Source organism: Populus euphratica, unplaced genomic scaffold, assembly GCF_000495115.2.
Source record: "Populus euphratica unplaced genomic scaffold, PopEup_1.0 scaffold25.1, whole genome shotgun sequence".
Lineage (NCBI taxonomy): Eukaryota > Viridiplantae > Streptophyta > Magnoliopsida > Malpighiales > Salicaceae > Populus > Populus euphratica.
The window spans coordinates 1368360-1390599 of NW_011499851.1; the positions used below are offsets into that span (position 1 = coordinate 1368360).

At 31.8% G+C, this 22240-nt stretch overlaps 2 protein-coding genes and 2 pseudogenes across 2 annotated transcripts; 2 read left to right on the plus strand and 2 right to left on the minus strand.

The window, feature by feature from the left end:
- Positions 1-922: 922 nt before the first annotated feature.
- On the plus strand, positions 923-2541 carry LOC105121670 (protein BOBBER 1-like; annotated as a pseudogene).
- Positions 2542-2726: 185 nt separating this feature from the next.
- Positions 2727-6860, minus strand: LOC105121472 (growth-regulating factor 5-like). The gene is made up of 5 exons (XM_011020123.1): positions 6743-6860; positions 6342-6614; positions 5076-5433; positions 3134-3594; positions 2727-3020 (listed from the first exon to the last, which is right to left on the minus strand). The coding sequence occupies exons 2-5, from the start codon at positions 6541-6543 to the stop codon at positions 3013-3015; spliced, it is 1029 nt and encodes a 342-aa protein (XP_011018425.1). The 5' UTR covers positions 6544-6614; positions 6743-6860; the 3' UTR covers positions 2727-3012.
- Positions 2727-17108, minus strand: LOC105121473 (growth-regulating factor 5-like). The gene is made up of 6 exons (XM_011020124.1): positions 16991-17108; positions 16590-16862; positions 15324-15681; positions 13382-13842; positions 13212-13268; positions 2727-2963 (listed from the first exon to the last, which is right to left on the minus strand). Exons 2-5 carry the CDS (start codon positions 16789-16791, stop codon positions 13261-13263), a joined length of 1029 nt encoding a protein of 342 aa, XP_011018426.1. The 5' UTR covers positions 16792-16862; positions 16991-17108; the 3' UTR covers positions 2727-2963; positions 13212-13260.
- On the plus strand, positions 11192-12701 carry LOC105121671 (protein BOBBER 1-like; annotated as a pseudogene).
- Positions 17109-22240: the final 5132 nt, after the last annotated feature.

Below are 22240 nucleotides of genomic sequence, written 5' to 3' on the forward strand. Positions count from 1 at the left end.
TTTTTCTTTCTTTTTAGATTAATTGTTTTGTTTTTATTTTTATTTTAAAATGAAATTATCCTTAAATAAGATTATTGGGATTATATTTAAAAAATAATTGGGTGATTTCATGTTTTTTAAAATAAAATTATAAATTTTTACAATAATATTAGTAATTATTTTATGAATAATTATATATGAACCTAATATACATAATTTCCAAATAAATTTCTTTATGAATATAGCTTACTTTTCATATCAAGATGATTTTTTATTTAAAAAATAACAAGATGAGTTTTTATTTAAAAAAATACTTTTGATAAAAAAATATTCATGTATCATATATTATAATTATATGAATATTATCTAATTATTGAATTATAAATTATCATTGTTCTATATAATTGTTTAACTAAAAAAGTTTATGAAGGTAATTAGTCTTATTAAATGTAAGTCATGGATCTATCCGTTTTTATAATAAAACTACATCCATCCCCTTAATTAATATACTTTATGAACATTAAGTCAAACAAAACTATTGATAAAAAAATGTTATATCATAAATGATAAAACTAAAAACAATGATTTCTTATCTCAAAAGTATAAAAAAACCAACTTCAAGGTTGTTAAAATTAAAAACATTGAGGAAAATGACATAAAAGTTGAAGTTAAAAATAATAATTATGTGCTAGAGTTTGTATAACTGTAGAAGATTGAAGATACCTCACTGTTATTGTGCAGAGCATAATGAGTTTGCCCTTGACATGTACTCGAACAAGCTAATAAATGGAAAACCAAGATTGAGTTTCGAGGATAATGAGATACGGTGTAGCAATAACAGTGTCTACCATTTATTAGCTTGTTCGAGTATCTACCATTTATTAGTCACACATACGGTGCTGACTCTGCTAAATATGTACTCATAAACAAGGCAGAATCCACCATGATCCCACTTCAACTACCAGATATTGAAAAGTCTGTCAAAATCTCACTGCTTGGCAGAGTGCATATGCTTCTTTCAAATATCACGATTTTTAGCGTCCATGGTTCTTCTTCACGTGTTGAAACAGGAACCCAGGTTTAGTCCTTGTTGCTTCAGGTGCTACTGCCAGCTTGAGCATGAAATGGGCTTACTCTTACAGCAAATGATTGATTGTCATTTGAGAATGTGGAATTGCTTCAGTTCATGTGTGTGTGAGACTCAAGAGTGAATTTATTTACGTCTATTTTTCCCATTACATTTTTCTTTTTCAAGTGAACACAAGTTCTTGGATTTGGTAAGTATGAGACAAGTTTTAGGGTTCTTGAGAAAAAAAGAACACAAGGATTCTCTTGGAATAGTATGATTCATTTGGAATTAATTTAGCAAATCAGAGTCGCTCCTCTGTTTTGTTTTTGTCTATCATTAAAAGGGTTCCAAACAAATTATTAAGGAAAATTCAAATCAAATCCTAATCAAGCATGAAATCCGTTTATTAATTGTAAAATATATGTGGCATTTAATTAATAATAACTAAAAAAAATCGGACAGGAATTTCACAAGAATAGTAATATTCACTAATTCCTTCTATAAAGAAAAACGAAAAAAAAAAACTATTGAATTCTCTTTTTTTTGGGCAGAAATCTAGGAATTCAATCATGGCCATTCTCTCCGATTACGAAGAGCCTGAACAGAACCAGCAAGCCCCAGCATCTCGTTGTCCTTCAACGTAGTACTTGATCCCTCAAACCCTCTAGGGTTATTGGAGTCTGCCCTCAACTTTTTGTCTCAGAAGTCTGATGTCCTCAAGACCGGTGTCTCTGCCCTAGTTAAGGAGTTCAAGAAAAGAATCAAGGCTGGAGAGGATTCAATCAAAGCAGAAGAGAAAAGACGTACCGACGAGAAGAAGATAGAGGAGGAGAAGAAAAGGCTACGGGTTCCAAACAAAGACAATGGTCTTGACATGGACAATTACTCATGGGCACAGACACTTCAAGAGGTTACTATTACTGTGCCTGTCCCTCCTGGAACAAACTCTAGGGACGTTGTGTGTGATATGAAGAAAAAATCTGCGAAAGTTGGACTCAAAGGTCAGCCTTCAATTCTCAAAGGAGAACTATTTGAGCCAATCAAGGTTGATGATTCTCTCTGGAATTTGGAGGACCAAAAGACTGTTTCTGTGCATTTGACGAAGTGCGATAGGATGAATTGATGGAAGTCCTTGTTCAAGGGTGGTTCTGAGATTGATATTCAAAAAGCTGAACCAGAGCCTAGCAAGCTGTCTGATTTGGATCCAGAAACAAGGTCCACTGTGGAAAAGATGATGTTTGATCAACGACAGAAGCAGTTAGGTCTCCCTACAAGCAAAGAGATCGAGAATGAAGGCCTTATGAAGCAATTCATGGCACAGCATCCAAACCATGGCAACAAGAACCCAAACACGAGCTTTTCCAACGTGAGGATGACGTAGACGGTCATCTTGGGGCTATACTGTAGAGTAATGCTTAGGGTTTAGATTGATGCTTGTGGGATTTAGTATCTGCGATCCTTAACTAGTTTCGAGTTCTATTTCCTTTTCTGAATGATGATTAGTTCTACACTGCAAGAGCGAGTCTAATTTACTTGATTAATCACTACGTGATGAATTATAATGCGGGTATCAAATTGAACAAACCTATCAATTTTATAAGTAGACCTTTACAAAGATATAACAGGATCGAGCATAAAAAGTTGACTGGAGATCGAGTTGATCATAACAAAATCAACATGCCAAACACTAAATTAACAGTAACATTAGGAATAAACATGAAGGTTCGAGACATCAATGATGTCTGATTTTATGCTGGACAGGGAGAACTTAAAGCACGCAATCTCAAAGTAGTCAGACAAGTCTACCATAAGAACCATCCATAGTAGTAAATTTTAAGTACTCGAACACAACATTGTCAATCCACAACCAGAGTAGGAATGCTCTCCTAACCACGTAGAGAAATTCTGATGGCATTTCTTGATGAAGCCATCAAAATAACTTGCAAGAAATTCCCATGCTCCTTTTAAGCATCTGCATGAAAACATACAGTATAATTAGAAATCGTCTATTTGTTTTCCATCAAGTCTTGGGTCGCCTAGGATGGGAGGTTGTGGAAAGCACATTCCAGAGGGAAACACACTCACCATTTGGGGAATGATAACTCCTCGGAGCAGAGTTAGGAGCCATTGGAATGGCCATTGATAACTGAACACCAGAAGAGCTCTTGTTAGATCTTTGATCAGTGAAATAGGAATCCATATCCCTGCATTTAGGCCACTCATCAAAGAGAGGCTGAAGGGACTGATTTTCCTGCCTCACAGATCCTGATGAACTGAACTCCCTTCCAAATAAATATTGTTGTTCTTGTTGTTTTGACGGTGCATCATCAACAGGTAGCGGCTCAAAATCCTGCAGTGTCCGTAGTTGTGGGTAGTTTTGCAAAAGAGCATCATTTCTTGATTCTGGGACAGGGCTTGCAGGGACTTGGGATGTGAGATGCCAAGTGCTGTCCACAGTAGAGTTCATCCCGAAGCTCCTTGTATTTCCCAAAGCTTCTGGTAAGAAAGTTTTCTCATCTGCTTCAAGCTTCAGTCCATGGGGAGACCTGCAATGCCAGTTTGAAAGAACATGCCCAGTTGGTTTCTTTATAAATAAATTCCATGGCCTTAGAGTATGCTTTGAAAGGATCACAGAAACCTTTTTTTCCTTTGCAACACATGATCAAACTCTCCGAGAAATCCAAGCTAATCTTTAGATATTCAAGTGCAATCAAGATCACAATGTAGTAGTACATTTAAAAAAAGAAAGGAAAAAAGATCATGATGCTGTCATCTAGTGGGGAGCAAGTCAGATGTAAGCTAAATCTCATCAGCATAGCTCCATCTATCATTAAACCATGAATATAACACTGTTATGATTTGAAAATATATGATAGTGAGATATCACTGCAGCAATCCATGATCACAATCATAGACCATAAAGTGTACATGAGCAACTGTCACCAATGATAGCTAAACTTAGTTGCACTAGCAATTGTACAAACTAGAGTGGGGAAAGGAGGGGATTTTAAGGTTTGAACCTCATTTCTTACTTGTTTCATAAAATCCCCGTTAGACAGGCTGAAAATGTGATACTATATTTTGATGTAAAAGGAACAAGAATTCTAGATAAGTATGAGCTATGTTTCTTAAAGTTGCAACAACATCCAAATTATCTGAGTATTAATCTGAAATAATAGAGGCAATCCAAAGACAAGCCATATTTTGTATGTCATTGTATGGATACTGGCTAGCAATGCAGCTAATGGGCTTTAGTTGGTTGCCAAAAATGCTTACTGCCAGCTCCAAATAAAGGATGAGAAACCAACTAAATTTGATATTTTACGAAATATTATTGATGACAACAAGACTCCTTACAAACCACAGCAAGCTAGCAACAGTGAAGAGGGATATGGGAAAGATGAACCTATTCAACATATTCCAAGTTTTCAACTTGTTATGTCAGCCTATTTTGTAAAAATGAGATATTAGGTTTCCATGGAAGTCAATGGTTAATGAAAAATGTTGGAGTGCTTTCTGAGTATGATTTCAAAACAAGTCATCAATTTCACCACTTAATCCAATACATTTAGCACTTAAACCTTCATGATTTATCAATGCAGTAATATATTGCTTACCTTAATGTGCAAGACCATCACTATAACCCTTCTTTTTACAAAGCTAATAAGTAATATGAAGTTAGTTATCAGTCTCACTGTAAGGACCAAGGTGCTCCCACCAATTCATGCAAACATATTGACAGTAGCAAATATAAACTTTAAGCACTGGAACATCATGACTCGAGCACCTTGGCTTGCTGAATGCAGCATAAGGGTTGAAAATTGCTTTATGTAATGTTTAAATGGCTTGGCTTCAGCATGTTACTCAAAAATACAGGGTGCATCAAATATCACATGTCACTCTATTGATATACCGCATCACCCATGGATGTACCGATATATAAATATAGATTGCTATCAAGCACAAATCCTTTAATACAACCTTTGCTTGACATGCAGTTTGATTAGTACAAATAACAACCACGCACCTGTAGTCTTTACTATTAACACCATAAGGCATAGACTCCATCTGCCAATGTGACATGTTGCTTCCAAAGCCTAAGGGCCCAGAATTACCAATGGTGGGTAAAGGCATAGTCGTATACACTCTGCTGCCACTGCTGCTGCTCCCAGTTACAATTTCTGACTCAACAGTTGACATGGACTGAGAAGTAGTTTGTGATTCCACAGGCTTTCTTGAACGGTTACGGCTTCTATTCATATGCCGCTCACAATACTTGGAGTCTGGATGAGCATCTTTGGAGCACCTCCACTTTTTGCCATCTGTCCTCCGGCACCTTCCTGGCTCTGAGTCAATCTTCTTCCCAAAATAGGAACAATAGCTCGCTGCAAAAGAAGACCAATACAGCATGTAACAAACACAAAATATAACCCGCAACTTTAAGATTATATGATTAACTGGATATCACCAAGACATTTGACAAGACAAGTGCACACATGCAAGCACAAGCACAAGCACACACAGGACGACTTGCAAATTAAGATAATTTCACAAGTCAGAAAACTGCACCACCCATTTCCTGTAAATTTTCCTCCGAACCATATACCTGGAGTAAAACTCAGTTACTTGAAGGCTATTTGGATGTCTCGTCGCATGCTATTTCTCACCTCATTGTCAAAGCATTTAACAGTCCAAATATAAAAAACAGATTACTGAACGTGACAAAAGGGATAGCAAAAAGAAACAAAATGCAGTTTTTAACCAGTCTCAAAATAATTGAATGAATAAGCAGTTCATTGAATTGATTAAGATAATAAAAATTTTGAGAACGAATCCATAGTTACATATGGGTTGATTAAGAGTAGAAACTACTATCACAGTGAACAGTAGAAATTATAAAAACTTAGACTGACCTTGCCAACTTTAATTTTAAACAAATACCAATCTGTTCCAATTTTAAAGACACAAACTTCAACTGAAATTAAATTAGAGATACAATTCTGATAAAGGCCCTCCTTGACATTTGATTCAGTTAAAGAGTAGCCACCGTCACACAGGGCAATAAAACTAGTCACAAATCAGATTGACATCTCCAACTTATTTTTTGCCTCGTTCATTATAAGCAAACAAGTCCTAAATTCACCAAGCTTTATAAATCTTAAAACACCAACTTTAAATGAAACTAAAGAAAAACTAACAATAACAAAGAAGAAAAGATAAATCCAAGAAAAATGAAATATAAATGAAATATAAATGAACTAAAGCCAAATGGGTTTTTGTTTTTGCAGCTTACAATTTGATGGGTGCAAGAAACCAGGGGATAGGAGCTGGAAACTCTTGCGAATAGGAAGGAGAAGATAAGGAGGGACAGATAATCCAGCTTTTAAATACTTAAAGATAAGAGCTTGATGCTCTAGCTCATGCCACTGAGCCAACGTGAAACTTGGTTGTGCCCTTGGCCCCACCGCCGCCACTGTGACTGATGAGTTGCTCATTTCTTTCAGTTTTCTCTCCAACTTCACTTGGGTATGAGTCCTGACTTCTTCTGCTACTATTTTAAGCAACCCTGTTCAACAAATATTGGAAAAAGGAAGGAAATTTCAGGGTTAGTTTCTGAGATATTACATCCTTGCATGTGTGTTACCAGGAATCAGAAAGAAAGAGGATTTATTTTATTTTATTTTTTGCTTTTACCTTGGAATTGGAGATGAGAGAAGAGGGTTTGGACATAGTTGGGGGAAAGTTAAATGTAAAAGAGAGAGAGAGCTAATAAACTTTTTGCGCTCGGTGGAGAAATGGCTTTTTATTTTAGGAATTCTGAATTTTGGACATTAATGCTTCGATGTTTGGGAAGACAACAAAAGTGGAGTACATATGCTTTTGGTACTTGGTAATTATGGTACTTGATAATTAGTTTTTGAAATATTTTTATTTAAAATATATTTTTATATTTTTAAATTTATTTAAAATAATTTAAAAATAGTATAAAGATTAATTTAAAATAAAAAATACTTAATTTTTTTCAAAATCATGATGTCAGTACCAAACAAATACATTTATGGTGTTTGAAATTATGATGCAAATATTTTTTTAAATTATTTTTTACTTTAAAATATATTAAAATTTTATATTTTATATTTTTAGTTTTAATATAGAATATTGAATTATAAAAAATATTAATTTAAATTTTAAAATAAATTCAAAATTTTAGAAAAATGCAATTCAACAACATTCTTCAACAATATTCAATGTATTTAAGTTTTATTCATTAATGTAATATTAAAATTGGTATAATTTTTTCCCCACTTGTTATAAGGATTCACTAAGAGGAATGCATAAGATTTTTTTGAGTAATACGAGGATGTTTGAATAAAAAGTAGTTTTTCTAAAAAAAAACAAACATGTTTTTATAGTTTTTAAAGGTGTGATTTATACTTAAAAAATATTATATTTTTAATAAAAAACCACCACATCTCCAAGCCAAACACACTCGTAACTAGACACTCATTGGATCCTTAGTACACTTGTACAATTTTGAGATGCACATATGAAAATGTCATGTAATTTATATACGCACTATATAATATAATACGTTATTTTATATTTAATTTTCTAAAAATTAAATTTTAAGTTTTTTTATTTTATTTTTTATAAGATTATTATATTTTTATTTAATTTTTAATTTTATTATTAAATATTAAGATAATATATTTCTATAATATTAACAAACATTTATTTTTAAAGTTGATTATTATATATTATTTTAGTTTAATTTATTTACTGTTATCACTTATTTTCTTAATCATGTTATTAAGTTAATTTTGTTTATTAAACTAACTTGATCCAATTACCCGAGTTTTTTATATTATTTTTTAAAAAAATATTAGCATTGCATCAACATTCATTCTTTGTATTGATAAAAATTTGACCTAACCCGGAGCATCATGCAAGCCACTAATATAATAAAAATCTACTTATAGTAGTGCTTTGATTGATTCTACTCTCGCCTGTGACTCCAGGATGTGTTATAACTAGTGGAAAATTCTGTTGGCTAGAACTCCAAGGGCTTGCAAGATCATATTTTGTTCTTACCCTTGATTATTTGTTTCTTCTCTTATTTGCTTTCCAACTTAAAATTGCCTATGTCCCTTGGAAAAGTTCCTATAAAATATGAAGCTATTGTTATCTTGTGAAAGTTTTTTTAATTTTCATTTTCATGGGAGCAAAATTGATTTCTGAAGTGGTCTTCAAAACAACTATCTCGGATCCAGTCCCCCCCCACCCCTGAAAACACATACGGTACTATGCTTCTGCGCTAACTGATACTGATTTCTTTGTTCCAAATTGTATTCTTTTGAAAATCCATGCATCTACGTCATTGGTGAAAAGAGATTTCTTGTGAACCTCGCAGCAAACCTGGATTGACTGTTATTACCATGCTTGTTATTCTAATCTTCATTCACTTCGCTCATCAACTTCTTCTAATTATTTGTTAGCCAAATGTCCTATACACAAGGAAATGGTATCTCGAAAGAATTCTGTTAAGACTTCAATAGAGTTCAGATCCTTTCACTTATATTGAAGTGGCTTGAAGATATGCTGGCGAGTCGTGGTGGTGCAAGCACTTGAGACACCGTATCTGTTCAATCTTCTGGTCCATAGCTATCTAACCTTGCCCAGCCTGAATTGATCTGAAAAACATTGCAACTTGACTTAGACCAAGTTGGGTTTATAATCAAACTAAACAACCCATTGATTGGTGAAAATTTGACCGCCCCGTTCATATCAAGAACTGTTGAGCATAAATAAATAAAACAGGTTTGATTTTTTTAATGGAAAAAGAAATGAAAAAAAATACATTTTACGAATAATTGTGAAAATCTAAGAGTTGATTTCACGACCTAGGTATTCGATTAGAGGACAGCTCAAAGTAAAATCTATATTCTAATAGCGAGGAACACATTGTCAATGATTGGCATTATCAAATTGACTACCAAACTCATTATAGGATGTGAATTATTAAAATTGTCTCTTGATAACATATACATCGTACAACTACATAAGTACTTGGAAAAAAGGTGAGATCTGTGAATAATTTTGTAATGAATTTCACATTTATATAAGATGGGAGAATATGACTTCATATGTTGATAATTTCTCATAATTATAAGAGATTTGGATCTTCCCATGCTCTAAAAAAATATGATAAAGCATGTTTGTGAAATCTAGATCATTAATTTGAAATTAATTGTTAGGATTTCTTAACAAAATAAAGCAAGTATTGATAAAAAAAAAAATTATAAGAATTGGTGTAACTAGAAATTAATATTTTGTTATAATTGAAGAAAAAAAGGAGTATAAATGACAAGAAATCTTAATTGATCAAATTTTGATTATACAACCCTTTCAATAATAATAATAATAATAAGACCATAGAAAACTCAACAAGTATAGGCAACGCACCTCTCGTAATTAACGCACGCGACGTTTGTTTTCCAAAGAAAGCTAGGACTTTCCTTGCAGCCCTTCAGTGTGTGTTGCACATTTGCACTATTTCATTAGAGTGCAATCTTTAATAACAAAAATGTCCAATTTCATCTTTAAAATTTTTAATTTTGACATCTCTAATGCCTGTAGTTTTAGATATTTATATTTTGGTTTTCAAATCTTATTTTTATCATGTTTTAATAACTATATTTTAAAAGAAAAGATAAAAAATCATTGAAAGAAAAAAGAGGATAGACAAAGATTTCAATTGGCAACATTACTATAAAAAAATCAATTTCCATGTCAATAAATTTGTTTGGGAGAGGAGAGTTTGACGAAGGTGTTTTCACCCTTTAACTATGCTAGAAAAAAATATATTATAGTCCAATAAATTTTTCTTTTATTTAGTTTATTTTTTTATTTTCAGAGTAATTAGAATGTCTTGAGGAATGAAAATGAGTTTATTGATATTTTTATTATACTTTTAAGTATTTTTAAATAAAAATATATTAAAAATATGTTTTAAGGGTCCAAGAACTTGGATTCTACTTTTTGATAACCAAAAATTATACCATTAAACATAAATCATCTACTTATTAATGATATATAGCCTATTTTTTTCTTTGAAAATACAAAGCAATCATGTTGGGCTTTTCCCTTTTAGGCCAAGCACATGGGCTTGGCCTTTAGGTCAGTAACTCCCGAGTTCTTTCTCTTTCAAGGCTCATCACCTTTTTTTCTTTCTTTTTAGATTAATTGTTTTGTTTTTATTTTTATTTTAAAATGAAATTATCCTTAAATAAGATTATTGGGATTATATTTAAAAAATAATTGGGTGATTTCATGTTTTTTAAAATAAAATTATAAATTTTTACAATAATATTAGTAATTATTTTATGAATAATTATATATGAACCTAATATACATAATTTCCAAATAAATTTCTTTATGAATATAGCTTACTTTTCATATCAAGATGATTTTTTATTTAAAAAATAACAAGATGAGTTTTTATTTAAAAAAATACTTTTGATAAAAAAATATTCATGTATCATATATTATAATTATATGAATATTATCTAATTATTGAATTATAAATTATCATTATTCTATATAATTGTTTAACTAAAAACGTTTATGAAGGTAATTAGTCTTATTAAATGTAATTCATGGATCTATCCGTTTTTATAATAAAACTACATCCATCTCCTTAATTAATATACTTTATGAACATTAAGTCAAACAAAACTATTGATAAAAAAATGTTATATCATAAATGATAAAACTAAAAACAATGATTTCTTATCTCAAAAGTATAAAAAAACCAACTTCAAGGTTGTTAAAATTAAAAACATTGAGGAAAATGACATAAAAGTTGAAGTTAAAAATAATAATTATGTGCTAGAGTTTGTATAACTGTAGAAGATTGAAGATACCTCACTGTTATTGTGCAGAGCATAATGAGTTTGCCCTTGACATGTACTCGAACAAGCTAATAAATGGAAAACCAAGATTGAGTTTCGAGGATAATGAGATACGGTGTAGCAATAACAGTGTCTACCATTTATTAGCTTGTTCGAGTATCTACCATTTATTAGTCACACATACGGTGCTGACTCTGCTAAATATGTACTCATAAACAAGGCAGAATCCACCATGATCCCACTTCAACTACCAGATATTGAAAAGTCTGTCAAAATCTCACTGCTTGGCAGAGTGCATATGCTTCTTTCAAATATCACGATTTTTAGCGTCCATGGTTCTTCTTCACGTGTTGAAACAGGAACCCAGGTTTAGTCCTTGTTGCTTCAGGTGCTACTGCCAGCTTGAGCATGAAATGGGCTTACTCTTACAGCAAATGATTGATTGTCATTTGAGAATGTGGAATTGCTTCAGTTCATGTGTGTGTGAGACTCAAGAGTGAATTTATTTACGTCTATTTTTCCCATTACATTTTTCTTTTTCAAGTGAACACAAGTTCTTGGATTTGGTAAGTATGAGACAAGTTTTAGGGTTCTTGAGAAAAAAAGAACACAAGGATTCTCTTGGAATAGTATGATTCATTTGGAATTAATTTAGCAAATCAGAGTCGCTCCTCTGTTTTGTTTTTGTCTATCATTAAAAGGGTTCCAAACAAATTATTAAGGAAAATTCAAATCAAATCCTAATCAAGCATGAAATCCGTTTATTAATTGTAAAATATATGTGGCATTTAATTAATAATAACTAAAAAAAATCGGACAGGAATTTCACAAGAATAGTAATATTCACTAATTCCTTCTATAAAGAAAAACGAAAAAAAAAAAAAACTATTGAATTCTCTTTTTTTTGGGCAGAAATCTAGGAATTCAATCATGGCCATTCTCTCCGATTACGAAGAGCCTGAACAGAACCAGCAAGCCCCAGCATCTCGTTGTCCTTCAACGTAGTACTTGATCCCTCAAACCCTCTAGGGTTATTGGAGTCTGCCCTCAACTTTTTGTCTCAGAAGTCTGATGTCCTCAAGACCGGTGTCTCTGCCCTAGTTAAGGAGTTCAAGAAAAGAATCAAGGCTGGAGAGGATTCAATCAAAGCAGAAGAGAAAAGACGTACCGACGAGAAGAAGATAGAGGAGGAGAAGAAAAGGCTACGGGTTCCAAACAAAGACAATGGTCTTGACATGGACAATTACTCATGGGCACAGACACTTCAAGAGGTTACTATTACTGTGCCTGTCCCTCCTGGAACAAACTCTAGGGACGTTGTGTGTGATATGAAGAAAAAATCTGCGAAAGTTGGACTCAAAGGTCAGCCTTCAATTCTCAAAGGAGAACTATTTGAGCCAATCAAGGTTGATGATTCTCTCTGGAATTTGGAGGACCAAAAGACTGTTTCTGTGCATTTGACGAAGTGCGATAGGATGAATTGATGGAAGTCCTTGTTCAAGGGTGGTTCTGAGATTGATATTCAAAAAGCTGAACCAGAGCCTAGCAAGCTGTCTGATTTGGATCCAGAAACAAGGTCCACTGTGGAAAAGATGATGTTTGATCAACGACAGAAGCAGTTAGGTCTCCCTACAAGCAAAGAGATCGAGAATGAAGGCCTTATGAAGCAATTCATGGCACAGCATCCAAACCATGGCAACAAGAACCCAAACACGAGCTTTTCCAACGTGAGTATGACGTAGACGGTCATCTTGGGGATATACTGTAGAGTAATGCTTAGGGTTTAGATTGATGCTTGTGGGATTTAGTATCTGCGATCCTTAACTAGTTTCGAGTTCTATTTCCTTTTCTGAATGATGATTAGTTCTACACTGCAAGAGCGAGTCTAATTTACTTGATTAATCACTACGTGATGAATTATAATGCGGGTATCAAATTGAACAAACCTATCAATTTTATAAGTAGACCTTTACAAAGATATAACAGGATCGAGCATAAAAAGTTGACTGGAGATCGAGTTGATCATAACAAAATCAACATGCCAAACACTAAATTAACAGTAACATTAGGAATAAACATGAAGGTTCGAGACATCAATGATGTCTGATTTTATGCTGGACAGGGAGAACTTAAAGCACGCAATCTCAAAGTAGTCAGACAAGTCTACCATAAGAACCATCCATAGTAGTAAATTTTAAGTACTCGAACACAACATTGTCAATCCACAACCAGAGTAGGAATGCTGATGGCATTTCTTGATGAAGCCATCAAAATAACTTGCAAGAAATTCCCATGCTCCTTTTAAGCATCTGCATGAAAACATACAGTATAATTAGAAATCGTCTATTTGTTTTCCATCAAGTCTTGGGTCGCCTAGGATGGGAGGTTGTGGAAAGCACATTCCAGAGGGAAACACACTCACCATTTGGGGAATGATAACTCCTCGGAGCAGAGTTAGGAGCCATTGGAATGGCCATTGATAACTGAACACCAGAAGAGCTCTTGTTAGATCTTTGATCAGTGAAATAGGAATCCATATCCCTGCATTTAGGCCACTCATCAAAGAGAGGCTGAAGGGACTGATTTTCCTGCCTCACAGATCCTGATGAACTGAACTCCCTTCCAAATAAATATTGTTGTTCTTGTTGTTTTGACGGTGCATCATCAACAGGTAGCGGCTCAAAATCCTGCAGTGTCCGTAGTTGTGGGTAGTTTTGCAAAAGAGCATCATTTCTTGATTCTGGGACAGGGCTTGCAGGGACTTGGGATGTGAGATGCCAAGTGCTGTCCACAGTAGAGTTCATCCCGAAGCTCCTTGTATTTCCCAAAGCTTCTGGTAAGAAAGTTTTCTCATCTGCTTCAAGCTTCAGTCCATGGGGAGACCTGCAATGCCAGTTTGAAAGAACATGCCCAGTTGGTTTCTTTATAAATAAATTCCATGGCCTTAGAGTATGCTTTGAAAGGATCACAGAAACCTTTTTTTCCTTTGCAACACATGATCAAACTCTCCGAGAAATCCAAGCTAATCTTTAGATATTCAAGTGCAATCAAGATCACAATGTAGTAGTGCATTTAAAAAAAGAAAGGAAAAAAGATCATGATGCTGTCATCTAGTGGGGAGCAAGTCAGATGTAAGCTAAATCTCATCAGCATAGCTCCATCTATCATTAAACCATGAATATAACACTGTTATGATTTGAAAATATATGATAGTGAGATATCACTGCAGCAATCCATGATCACAATCATAGACCATAAAGTGTACATGAGCAACTGTCACCAATGATAGCTAAACTTAGTTGCACTAGCAATTGTACAAACTAGAGTGGGGAAAGGAGGGGATTTTAAGGTTTGAACCTCATTTCTTACTTGTTTCATAAAATCCCCGTTAGACAGGCTGAAAATGTGATACTATATTTTGATGTAAAAGGAACAAGAATTCTAGATAAGTATGAGCTATGTTTCTTAAAGTTGCAACAACATCCAAATTATCTGAGTATTAATCTGAAATAATAGAGGCAATCCAAAGACAAGCCATATTTTGTATGTCATTGTATGGATACTGGCTAGCAATGCAGCTAATGGGCTTTAGTTGGTTGCCAAAAATGCTTACTGCCAGCTCCAAATAAAGGATGAGAAACCAACTAAATTTGATATTTTACGAAATATTATTGATGACAACAAGACTCCTTACAAACCACAGCAAGCTAGCAACAGTGAAGAGGGATATGGGAAAGATGAACCTATTCAACATATTCCAAGTTTTCAACTTGTTATGTCAGCCTATTTTGTAAAAATGAGATATTAGGTTTCCATGGAAGTCAATGGTTAATGAAAAATGTTGGAGTGCTTTCTGAGTATGATTTCAAAACAAGTCATCAATTTCACCACTTAATCCAATACATTTAGCACTTAAACCTTCATGATTTATCAATGCAGTAATATATTGCTTACCTTAATGTGCAAGACCATCACTATAACCCTTCTTTTTACAAAGCTAATAAGTAATATGAAGTTAGTTATCAGTCTCACTGTAAGGACCAAGGTGCTCCCACCAATTCATGCAAACATATTGACAGTAGCAAATATAAACTTTAAGCACTGGAACATCATGACTCGAGCACCTTGGCTTGCTGAATGCAGCATAAGGGTTGAAAATTGCTTTATGTAATGTTTAAATGGCTTGGCTTCAGCATGTTACTCAAAAATACAGGGTGCATCAAATATCACATGTCACTCTATTGATATACCGCATCACCCATGGATGTACCGATATATAAATATAGATTGCTATCAAGCACAAATCCTTTAATACAACCTTTGCTTGACATGCAGTTTGATTAGTACAAATAACAACCACGCACCTGTAGTCTTTACTATTAACACCATAAGGCATAGACTCCATCTGCCAATGTGACATGTTGCTTCCAAAGCCTAAGGGCCCAGAATTACCAATGGTGGGTAAAGGCATAGTCGTATACACTCTGCTGCCACTGCTGCTGCTCCCAGTTACAATTTCTGACTCAACAGTTGACATGGACTGAGAAGTAGTTTGTGATTCCACAGGCTTTCTTGAACGGTTACGGCTTCTATTCATATGCCGCTCACAATACTTGGAGTCTGGATGAGCATCTTTGGAGCACCTCCACTTTTTGCCATCTGTCCTCCGGCACCTTCCTGGCTCTGAGTCAATCTTCTTCCCAAAATAGGAACAATAGCTCGCTGCAAAAGAAGACCAATACAGCATGTAACAAACACAAAATATAACCCGCAACTTTAAGATTATATGATTAACTGGATATCACCAAGACATTTGACAAGACAAGTGCACACATGCAAGCACAAGCACAAGCACACACAGGACGACTTGCAAATTAAGATAATTTCACAAGTCAGAAAACTGCACCACCCATTTCCTGTAAATTTTCCTCCGAACCATATACCTGGAGTAAAACTCAGTTACTTGAAGGCTATTTGGATGTCTCGTCGCATGCTATTTCTCACCTCATTGTCAAAGCATTTAACAGTCCAAATATAAAAAACAGATTACTGAACGTGACAAAAGGGATAGCAAAAAGAAACAAAATGCAGTTTTTAACCAGTCTCAAAATAATTGAATGAATAAGCAGTTCATTGAATTGATTAAGATAATAAAAATTTTGAGAACGAATCCATAGTTACATATGGGTTGATTAAGAGTAGAAACTACTATCACAGTGAACAGTAAAAATTATAAAAACTTAGACTGACCTTGCCAACTTTAATTTTAAACAAATACCAATCTGTTCCAATTTTAAAGACACAAACTTCAACTGAAATTAAATTAGAGATACAATTCTGATAAAGGCCCTCCTTGACATTTGATTCAGTTAAAGAGTAGCCACCGTCACACAGGGCAATAAAACTAGTCACAAATCAGATTGACATCTCCAACTTATTTTTTGCCTCGTTCATTATAAGCAAACAAGTCCTAAATTCACCAAGCTTTATAAATCTTAAAACACCAACTTTAAATGAAACTAAAGAAAAACTAACAATAACAAAGAAGAAAAGATAAATCCAAGAAAAATGAAATATAAATGAAATATAAATGAACTAAAGCCAAATGGGTTTTTGTTTTTGCAGCTTACAATTTGATGGGTGCAAGAAACCAGGGGATAGGAGCTGGAAACTCTTGCGAATAGGAAGGAGAAGATAAGGAGGGACAGATAATCCAGCTTTTAAATACTTAAAGATAAGAGCTTGATGCTCTAGCTCATGCCACTGAGCCAACGTGAAACTTGGTTGTGCCCTTGGCCCCACCGCCGCCACTGTGACTGATGAGTTGCTCATTTCTTTCAGTTTTCTCTCCAACTTCACTTGGGTATGAGTCCTGACTTCTTCTGCTACTATTTTAAGCAACCCTGTTCAACAAATATTGGAAAAAGGAAGGAAATTTCAGGGTTAGTTTCTGAGATATTACATCCTTGCATGTGTGTTACCAGGAATCAGAAAGAAAGAGGATTTATTTTATTTTATTTTTTGCTTTTACCTTGGAATTGGAGATGAGAGAAGAGGGTTTGGACATAGTTGGGGGAAAGTTAAATGTAAAAGAGAGAGAGAGCTAATAAACTTTTTGCGCTCGGTGGAGAAATGGCTTTTTATTTTAGGAATTCTGAATTTTGGACATTAATGCTTCGATGTTTGGGAAGACAACAAAAGTGGAGTACATATGCTTTTGGTACTTGGTAATTATGGTACTTGATAATTAGTTTTTGAAATATTTTTATTTAAAATATATTTTTATATTTTTAAATTTATTTAAAATAATTTAAAAATAGTATAAAGATTAATTTAAAATAAAAAATACTTAATTTTTTTCAAAATCATGATGTCAGTACCAAACAAATACATTTATGGTGTTTGAAATTGTGATGCAAATATTTTTTTAAATTATTTTTCACTTTAAAATATATTAAAATTTTATATTTTATATTTTTAGTTTTAATATAGAATATTGAATTATAAAAAATATTAATTTAAATTTTAAAATAAATTCAAAATTTTAGAAAAGTGCAATTCAACAACATTCTTCAACAATATTCAATGTATTTAAGTTTTATTCATTAATGTAATATTAAAATTGGTATAATTTTTTCCCCACTTGTTATAAGGATTCACTAAGAGGAATGCATAAGATTTTTTTGAGTAATACGAGGATGTTTGAATAAAAAGTAGTTTTTCTAAAAAAAAACAAACATGTTTTTATAGTTTTTAAAGGTGTGATTTATACTTAAAAAATATTATATTTTTAATAAAAAACCACCACATCTCCAAGCCAAACACACTCGTAACTAGACACTCATTGGATCCTTAGTACACTTGTACAATTTTGAGATGCACATATGAAAATGTCATGTAATTTATATACGCACTATATAATATAATACGTTATTTTATATTTAATTTTCTAAAAATTAAATTTTAAGTTTTTTTATTTTATTTTTTATAAGATTATTATATTTTTATTTAATTTTTAATTTTATTATTAAATATTAAGATAATATATTTCTATAATATTAACAAACATTTATTTTTAAAGTTGATTATTATATATTATTTTAGTTTAATTTATTTACTGTTATCACTTATTTTCTTAATCATGTTATTAAGTTAATTTTGTTTATTAAACTAACTTGATCCAATTACCCGAGTTTTTTATATTATTTTTTAAAAAAATATTAGCATTGCATCAACATTCATTCTTTGTATTGATAAAAATTTGACCTAACCCGGAGCATCATGCAAGCCACTAATATAATAAAAATCTACTTCTTCAATGTAACGGACTCCTTTTTTTTTTTGGTTATTTAGAAGAACCACACTTTCTTAAATACCATAATAATACCCAATAAGTTAAAAATGCCATAATAAATATGCAACATATCTTGTATTTTTCTAGATGATAAATGATATATTAAAATTTATGTTTAATTCACTTACTTCTTTTTTTTACAATCCTTTTAGTTTTTGTAATTTTAATTTAAATATAAAATATACATTCTTAAAATCTGGAGAAAAGATAAAATCATCGAATAATGGTGAATAAAAAAGAAAATCATTAGCTAGTTATATTTCTGACAACAAAATAGATCAATATTGGTTTCAAAAGGTTCCTTTCAATAAGGGGTTTTATTAAGATGTTTTTAAACCTTTGTCTTTTCAGAGAATGTAAATCAAGAATGGGAGAGATTTTTTTTTCAAATTGATTTTATGATTTGGGATTATGTTTTGAGTTAAAAATAATTTTTTAGATCGCATGTGCCTTTACGGTAAGGAAAACATGGAACAATAGGTGATGTGTTGGCTAATGTATTTTTACATTTTCAAAAAAAAAAAGGGCGGATGACATGTTATTTGTCTATTAAAAATTAAAAAATTAAAAAAGTCCTCAGTATGTAAACCTTGCCCCAAGCCTCTTTGGTCCCCTAGACACGTGCACGTAACCTTTTTTTTCTTTAATTTTTTTAATTATATTATTCAATATTGAGTTTTTATTAATTTTTCTTTATTATTTTTTTTTCATTCTCGTTATTTAACATTTGGTTGATTTTGAATAGAATTTGTAATTTATTTTGGTTTTTTTGTAGGTTTATTATGGTATTAAACAAATTATCTCATATTTAGTTGATGCTCAATTTTGCTTGTATTTATTTTTGTTATTGTATTATTAAATAAAAAAGTTAAAAAAAAAACACAATGTTATTAAAACTTACAGGAGTTCATGGCTCAGATCACATGTTTAATGGATTAACTTGGTTAATTGAAAATTGAGTTGTATATTTTTTATTTTTTTTCTTTTTATTAGATTGTTGCAATCTCAAACAACCAACCTGATATTAAGTTAATACTGAATTTCACGAGTATCTATTATGTTATCATATATTAAAATAAAAAATAGTCTTTAAAAAATAAAAGTTATTAAATCTAATAGAGTCTACAAACCTAATCACATGTTTGATGAGTTAACCTGAGTTCATTGGAAACTGAGCTTTATAATATGTTTCAGTTTGCTTCCATGAGGTTATCGTAGTCTTAAACAAATATCCTAACATTGAGTTGATATTTAATTTTACAAACATATGTTTTTGTTATTATATAATTAAATAAAAAATAGTATAAAAAAACTAGTGGAGTCTATCATTTAAGTCGTGAGCTTGGCATGTCAAACTGCGAAACCTGGGTTGATCTAGTATTTTCATTGTCTGTGTATTTTCTTTGAAAATATGTCAACTTGAATTTTTAACTCAAATCATGTTTTTAATGATCATTTTTGGACATTCTCAAACAAACATGTTATGTCATGATAATTCTTATATAATTTAATTTAAAACTCAAATTATACAAAGAGTTGGGTTAAAAGATTTTAATGTTGACTCATTAGGCTAAATTTTTAAAATTATTGATCTTTTTATAAAATTTCATGTATGTTGTTATACTCATAACTTTATTTTATTTTATGTTTTATCAAGGAAATTCATCATATGGTATTGTGATTTAAAATTGAGATTTATTTCCCTTTATGTTTTATTTTTTAGGATATGATTTTATATAATTTGTAATAAAAAAATCTTTTAAAATACCATTGGATTGTATACCCTCACAAATATAGTCATAAAACCTATATCGCCATGACAATGACCTAAGACTTGGCTTTTCTAAGGCCTGAATTGGTCAAAGTTGAAGAAAAATAAATGTTTTGTCTATTTTCTTCTTTATTTTTTTTTATGAATTAATATATTTTTATATTTGCTTAAAAGTTAATGATGATAAGAGCCAAATACAGGGTAATAACTCAATGCACTTAGTTTTGGCAAAATGTCAAGCCCATATAACATATCCTCAATTTACTTTTAGACCCAACATCATTGAATTTAGTTACATGCTAAACCCAAGTATATATGGGTTTGTTAAGATACCGAACCCAGCATCTTTATATTTAACTACATGCTAAGCTCAAGTATATGTGGATTTGACAAGATATCCAATTCAACATCTTTAGATTTAACTATATGTCAAACTCAAGTACAAGTAAGTTTGACAAGATGTCAAATTTAACACCCCTAGGTTCAGCTATGCGCTGAGCTCAAGTGCATGTGAATTTAATAAGATACTAAACCCAAATATCTTTAAGTTCAGCCACGTGTTGAGTTCGAGTACATGTGGGTACATGAAGATGTTATATCTAAATATCATTTGGTTCAACCATGCATTGAGCCCAAATATATGTAGATCTAACTAGATGTTATGCTCAACTGTTTCGGGCTCAACTACACGTTGAGCCCAAATAGATGTGGGTCATGCAAGATATCAGGCCCATAACTTTTAGGTTTGGAATCATTCAAAATTAGGGGTGTGTTTGGTTTGGAGAAGTAGTTGACTTTTTTTTACAAGACCCATATAAAAAATCATGTATTTTTATTTTCATGAGGCGTGGTTTGTGCTTTAAGAGAGTTGTACTATTGAAAAAAAGCACCACACCTCGTGAAAAAAAAATACATGTTTTTTTATGTAAGTCTCACAAAAAAAGTCACCATACCTCCAAGCCAAACACCCTTTAAATACATATAAAGTTGATAATTTTTTTAAGCCTCATGTTAGGTCACATGGATTTGTTTATTTATTCTCATGTTTTTTAACATAAAATATTAAAAGTCAATAATGATTGTCTCTCTATATCCCTGGATGTATAAAAATCTTCAAATGACTAACCACATTTCCATCAATATTAATTTCATGTTAGGAATATCTATCTGTCATTGATGTTATGCTTTCATTAATGCTATTAGGAGAAAATAAAGCTCTAACCCTTTTATTCAAGCAACATAACAAAGTTTAGAGACTATATATATTTTCTAAACTACTTAGGTAAATGAGCCACACCTTTTCTATTCTCTATTCATACTCTTATTTTATTTTATTGAGTATTTATTGTGTATAACCGATAAAAAACACCTTTGTTCTCAATAATTTAAAGTTTATTATCTTATTTATTGCATTTTTTAAAATCACTAACTTTATCATTAAATAATCTCTAAATCCTATTAAAAAAGATTATTTTACAGGTATTAGATCTTGTATCACCAATCATCAACTTCTTGAACTCTAGACAAGAAAACATTAACATAAACATATGATTATTTTTTATCCAAACACTCAAAAAAACCTTTTTATTGAGCGTATTATATTTTAAAACACCATCATTTTTTTTTTGACAAGAAAACATTAACATAAACATATGATTATTTTTTATCCAAACACTCAAAAAAACCTTTTTATTGAGCGTATTCTATTTTAAAACACCATCATTTTTTTTTATCGTTTCTAATTATAAGATTTAATATTATGTTTTCTCTAGTAGTTGATTTTTGGGTGTTAGAATTATAGGCAAATCATCTATATATATATATATATATATATTAAATCATCTATATATATATATATAAATCTCAAACCTATTCATCATAGTATATAAAACAAAATGAAGTATAAGCTCTCTCTGGGATATATTTTATTAACTCGATTTTATTCATATAATTTTTAAAAAATCCTGTTAGGGTTGATGATGGCAAACGAGAATGATTTCCCCACTCATCATCAATCCACCCCACCATTTCCAAACCCAAATGAGAGGCAGTGATAACAACAATAATCATAATCATTGTTAACAATGAAAAACACAAGAGAATGGATAAAAAGCATATTAAAATCTCGGAAAAACTTTAATAGAACTTTCCATTCC

Bases quoted from the DNA above. Each gene is read 5' to 3' on its own strand.
- LOC105121472 (XM_011020123.1), bottom strand. From the start codon at position 6,543: ATGAGCAACTCATCAGTCACAGTGGCGGCGGTGGGGCCAAGGGCACAA. The intron at 5,434-6,341 runs GTAAGCTGCAAA...CTTCTTTTGCAG, and splicing joins TTTCTTGCACCCATCAAATT to CGAGCTATTGTTCCTATTTT. The intron at 3,595-5,075 runs GTGCGTGGTTGT...CTGGCATTGCAG, and splicing joins GTTAATAGTAAAGACTACAG to GTCTCCCCATGGACTGAAGC.
- LOC105121473 (XM_011020124.1), bottom strand. From the start codon at position 16,791: ATGAGCAACTCATCAGTCACAGTGGCGGCGGTGGGGCCAAGGGCACAA. The intron at 15,682-16,589 runs GTAAGCTGCAAA...CTTCTTTTGCAG, and splicing joins TTTCTTGCACCCATCAAATT to CGAGCTATTGTTCCTATTTT. The intron at 13,843-15,323 runs GTGCGTGGTTGT...CTGGCATTGCAG, and splicing joins GTTAATAGTAAAGACTACAG to GTCTCCCCATGGACTGAAGC.